The 5,532-nt window shown below is 39.8% G+C and overlaps 1 protein-coding gene across 1 annotated transcript in view; it reads left to right on the top strand.

Moving 5' to 3' along the window:
- The first annotated feature begins 117 nt into the window (after positions 1-117).
- Positions 118-5,532, top strand: part of AP3S1 (adaptor related protein complex 3 subunit sigma 1) — a 71,371-nt gene continuing 65,956 nt past the window's right edge. Inside the window, exon 1 of the mRNA XM_045285057.1 lies at positions 118-366. Within this exon, the coding sequence (XP_045140992.1) occupies positions 118-366 (249 nt within the window). The remainder of the gene's footprint in view (positions 367-5,532) is intronic.

The following is a 5,532-nucleotide window of genomic DNA, read 5'->3' as shown; positions in this document are numbered from 1 at the left end:
GCTTCGCTTAGCCAACGGGGCGGGCAGCGCGGAGCTGGCTCTTCCGATTGCTCCATCTCCCCCTGACTCCCAAACAGCCTTTCCCGTCGGACTTTCTCCCTGCTCCCGGGTGGACAGATGGGCTACTGTTTTCCCGGTAATCCTCTGGAAGCGCAGGAACTTGGGCTTCCGGCGGCGTTTGGGTACTGTGCACAGTGCCTCCTGTTTCTTTACACGACCCACTGCCTAGGAGTGGCGGTTGGGCACCACCTTATTAAAGAAGAAGATAGCGTGAGCCCCATAGTTTTATCCGACTTTCCCCCAGTGGCTGTAAATTATTTACCCCTGGAACCGCCGGTGACATTCTTTGCGGTTTTCAGATTAGAAGTGAGTCTATACCCCCAAAGTTCTTATTGTCTGCTGATGTGGTATTTTTCCGTCAGAAGGAATTTGCCCTAACAAAGAGTTTATTCTTTTACGTTCGGGGATTAGTAATATTCATAAAACTTCACTTTTGTGTCACTAGTGTTGAGACGTGCAGGAGACTTTAAAATAGTAAAGATAAGTAGTTTATTCATGATGGAGAGAGGATCCTAGGTTGAAGGCTACATTCACCAGTTAGCAAAACACAATAGGTTAGGATTATCATAAAGATGTAACGATCGTGTTTTATTGAGGCTCTTTGCTTGTAACTAGAAGTGAACTTTCAATTAAATCTTGACATTGTGCCAAGCTAACACTTTATGCAGTTAAGTCCCAGATGGGACTCATTCCTGCCAGTAGAAATTAAATGTGGAAGTGTCATCAGTTTGCCTCCACTGATGCCTACTGTGTAGGTGCTAGCTGAAGTGAGAAATCTTGAGCTTCACATTTCCTTAAGTAGTTTTGCTAGAGATAAAATGATAATTTCTACTACTCCTCTTTGGTTGTAGTTTAGTATAATTTAAGTACTAGCGTTCTGTGTGGATTCCTTGAATGTCACGAAGTCACTTGGCCACTCCTCTACAGGTTGGTGGTTGTAACTCACCCAGTGGTGCCTCAGATGAAAGGCCTGGCAACTGCTTTCAAAAGGTCACAGCCCATAGGGGCAGATCTACCCCATCGTACAGGGGCAATATATACATATTTCCACAAATGACTAATGAGACATTTCCTTGTCTTATGTGGTAATATAATATTGTTTTATAAACAAAATGTCTTTATTCATTAAATAAGGAAAAAGAAAACCATGGATTATGATTGTTTTATAGATGAATCATAACATACCCTTTGGTAAACTTATAAGGTGGAAACGTTTTTCCTTTAGGTAAATTATATAAATTATCTGTGGACTTTCAAAAATTGTAAAATATGTGAGTTGTCTCAATTTTCTTATAAACTGCTGAGTCTTATACACTATTAGGCCAATGTTTGACAACAAGTAGCATACCCTAGAAGAAGCTGTAAGATTGTTCTTCCTTGTTTTCAAATTTGTTAACAGATAAAAGTTAAACAACATACAATATTGAATGTATATATTTTTTTCTCTTTTCTAAAGCATCCTTTGAAAGATTTATTTATCTTTTTTCTTTTTTAAATGGCAGTGTAAGGTACTGTAGAGGATGGGATAGTTAAAATTACCTCTGTGATTAAGGTTTAATTATCAATAGCCCACAGTGTTAAGCTGTGGACCCATGTGATTTGAGCTTTTTTTGTTAAAATATTTGGAGAAGATTTGGCTTCCTTCCATGTTGGTTGATGTTCTCAGCTGCATAATTTGTGTTTTATGTAGCCTGACGCAATTTGCTTAAACAATGAAATAACTATATTAAGGTACGTAATTGGAAGTACTGAGAAGTAGATAGATTCCATAATTATTTTTTTCAATAATTTCATCTTTCCCTTTCTCTGCCCCACTCACCACAAAGTTGATATCTTAAGGCTACACTTTTGCATACCATTACAGATTACAAATCAGGCTCAGGAACGCTCAAAATACATTTCTCTATTCAGGATACCCTCTTCTCAATAGTGCCTGCAGGCATATCTTTCTCTGGCTCTCAGTGCCTCAGCCTGAAATCTACCTGCTCCAAAGGTTAGCACCCCACTGTGCCAGCAAGTCTCCTGCAGAAAGTCTTCAGCTTTCTTGCTCTGTGTGATGGGAATCCCAGTGCATCATCTCCTGCCAGTCTCCTTGTGCTGCTGCCTCTGCTGCTACCATTTCTCTGTCACTTTTTTGTACTGTCTCCCCTTGTCTACTGTATTTTTATTATGTAGCTGTTTCCTGAGTCTCGGAGGTTCTCAGTTCAGGAACTTTGGGTTCAAAAGACCAACTGTGCTTTCCTCTCTTTTTCTTGGTGGTAATTAGGTCCCTGCAGGGGAGTAAGTTACTTAATGCAGTTCTTCTACGTCCTAGGCAATTTTTCTAACTCCCACCAAACTACCTGTTCTTGCATGTGTCTGATAAGAAGATAGTCCTATAAGTCAGTGGTTCTCAACCTTCCTAATGCCGTGACCCTTTAATACCGTTCCTCATGTTGTGATGACCCCCCAACCATAAAATTATTTTTGCTGCTACTTCATAACTGTAACTTTCCTACTGTTAGGAATTGGGCGACCCCTGTGAAAGGGTTTTTGGACCCGCAAAGGGGTCTTGACCCACATCGCAGTGGTTCTCAACTTTGTTTATCATGATGTCACCTATTGTGAGGATTTTAGTCTTCTTTACATTGCATCGTAATCCAGACTGAAGGCTGTAATCTTTGATCTTCATCAGCAAGTACTTCCCCTGCTTTTGTTGGAAAGCGGGAGTTGATTCTTATCGACAGCATTTGGAATCACCTTTGTATTTGTGAGTTTTGATAATCCTTGGTGATTCTGAGCTGTAGCTCACCTAGAGGGGCCAATCTCCTTTCCACCCTCTTATTACATCAAATCCAAGGGATTGGGATAAATTACAGATCTTCCCCCAGCTTGTTTGACTTTCCAGACCCTTGACAACGCCCCTAGACTGCATTGTAGATCAAAGGCATTCTTTATTGAAGGACCAGGAAACTCTCAGGGTAGTGCAATGTAAGTGGAATAAAGGTTGATATTCTAGCTGATGGACTTTTTTTCCCCTTAAAATCTCCAGGGAGATGCTTCTAGATTTAGGCTTTTGCTAGGCCTTTTGCTGGATACTATCACATCTGTCTCTGTTGCATACTCCTCTCTCTGCTTATATTTCTTCAACAAATATTGTTTTTTGTGTGGCTGTTTTAAGTGCTGACAATATAGTGGTGAATAAGACAGGCATCATCTCTACATTGTGAGTTTAATTTCTAGTGATGGAAGGTAAACAATAAACAAATCATTAAGGTTTGTGTTGAGTCTTTGAAGAACGATGGAAGCATTAAACAGATGAAGGATGAGGGGGGAGAGGCTGTATTAGAACTGTCAGGGATACCTTTTAGAATGTAACAATTGAGAACTGTGTGAGGACAATAGGGGCAAGAATGTTTTAAGTGGAAAGAAGTGGAATCCTCAAATGAGCCTCTGCTTGATAAAATAAGGAATAACAATAAGGCATCTGAGTGATCACAGGCAGAAGATGAGGTCGGAGAGAGACACAGGAGAGAGACACCTGCCTACATGCAGCCCCTTCCTGTTTTGGGGTCTGGCGATGCCATCCTCAGCGTACTCCTCACAGGAAGAAATATTTCTTCTTGAATCCTATTTCCATGTTTTGTAAGGTTGAACCATGCCTCTGGCTTCTGCAATTCCACTCTCCTTTGCTCCGTTATTTTCTTCCACACCCCAAGAAGATAAACATTTATTTTTCCCAGATGTCACACAGACTTAATTATACTGTGAAGCCCTCTAGACTTACCTCCATTATTGTTCTGAGAAGCATTTACATCTTTCTTGCCTTGCTGGAATCCTGTTTTGTAATTATAAGAATCACAAGCTGTCAGTCTTTGTTCTCTTTGTTTCCCCGAAGGAAAAGGTTCTTTTTCAATGTGCCAGACCTATTGAATTATTTTGATTCTTCTCTGTTATCTAGTTAAGTGGAGGAGATAGTGCATGTACCACATGGATACCCTTCTATTTTCTGTCATTAGTGTATCTTAGAAACATTTTAATGACTACTTAATAATTCATGTATACACCCCAAAGAAGCCTGGTGCCACGGAGTTGACTGACTCATGACAACAACAGAGTGGAACTGCTCTGTTTCCAAGGTGGAGTCTTTACAGAAGCTGACTGCCATGCAGTCCTCTGCAGAGCCACTTGTGGGTTTGAGCCCGCTTTTTGGCTGGTAAGCCAGCACTTAACCACCTCCAGGTTCCCTTACTCATTGCGCTGTGTGCCTTATTTAACCAGTTTTTTGTGAACTATTATTTTGAGTAAAGTTTTTGAGGGGGGTGTGGAAGTGGAATTTTTTAAATCTAAAAAATTCGATTTAAAAATACTTATAAACTGTATAATACTCAGTATTTGTTACCTGATAGGAGCCCTGGAATACATATTGGACTGCTTGCTACTGCAAGATCAGCAGTTTGAACCCACCAGCCACTTGGCAGGAGGAAGATGGGGCTTTCTGTCTTTTGAAAGATTTACAGCTTCAGAAACCCCAGGGATTCTTAGGGTTTCCTTTTCTGAACATTTCATATAAATGGAATCATGCAATTAAGGCCTTCTGTGACTGAGTAACTTCATTTAACATAATGATTTCAAAGTGCATCTGTATTTTTATTATCTGGATAATGCAACATTTTGTTTATTCATCAGTGGATGGACATTTGGGTGATTTCCCTTTTTTGGTTACTATGAATAATGCTTCTAGGAATACTCATGTACAATATTTTCATGAACATATGTTTTCATTTCTTAGGTATATACATACATAAGAGTGGAATTTCTGGGTCATGGACTTTGTGCGAAACCTCCAAACTTTGTACCATTTTACATTTCCATAAACAGTGAATGAGGATCTCAGTTTCTTTACCTCCTCACCAATACTGACTTTATATATTTCTAATAATATGGGTGTGAAGCGCAGTATCTTGTTTCGGTTTTTATTTGTGTTGTCATCTGGCTGATGAGATGGCATATCTTTCCATGTGCTTATTGGCCATTTGTATAGCTTCATTGGGAGAAATGTCTGTTTTGTTCCATTTTAAATTGGTCTGTCTTTCTGTTGTTCAGTTGTAGGAGTTCTCGTAAATATAAATCAAATATATGATTTGCAAATATTTTCTCCCATTTGGTGGATTGTCTTTTTACTTCCCTGATTGTCATTTGTAACACAAAGCTTTTTGATGTTCTAAAATTTATTTTTACTTTGTGTGCTTATACTTTTGGTGGTATATCTAAGAACACATTTGCTGAAGTCACAAAGCTTTATGCCTAGATTTCCTCCCAAAATTTTTGTAGTTTTAGATATTCATTAAAGATAGGTGTCCACTGAGGCAAAGCACTGGGGGAGTGCAGTAGAACAGCAGGGGAGGGAGCAGCAAGATCCCCAGGGAATGATGAAGGTGGACATTGGGGACAGGGCATGGTGCCCCAACAGGCTAGACGGGAAAACACAAG

This window comes from Echinops telfairi, unplaced genomic scaffold, assembly GCF_000313985.2.
Source record: "Echinops telfairi isolate 266 unplaced genomic scaffold, ASM31398v2 ScPeMD7_7469;HRSCAF=8507_1, whole genome shotgun sequence".
In the NCBI taxonomy this organism is placed as follows: Eukaryota; Metazoa; Chordata; class Mammalia; order Afrosoricida; family Tenrecidae; genus Echinops; species Echinops telfairi.
This window is presented reverse-complemented; position numbering and strand designations above follow the sequence as displayed.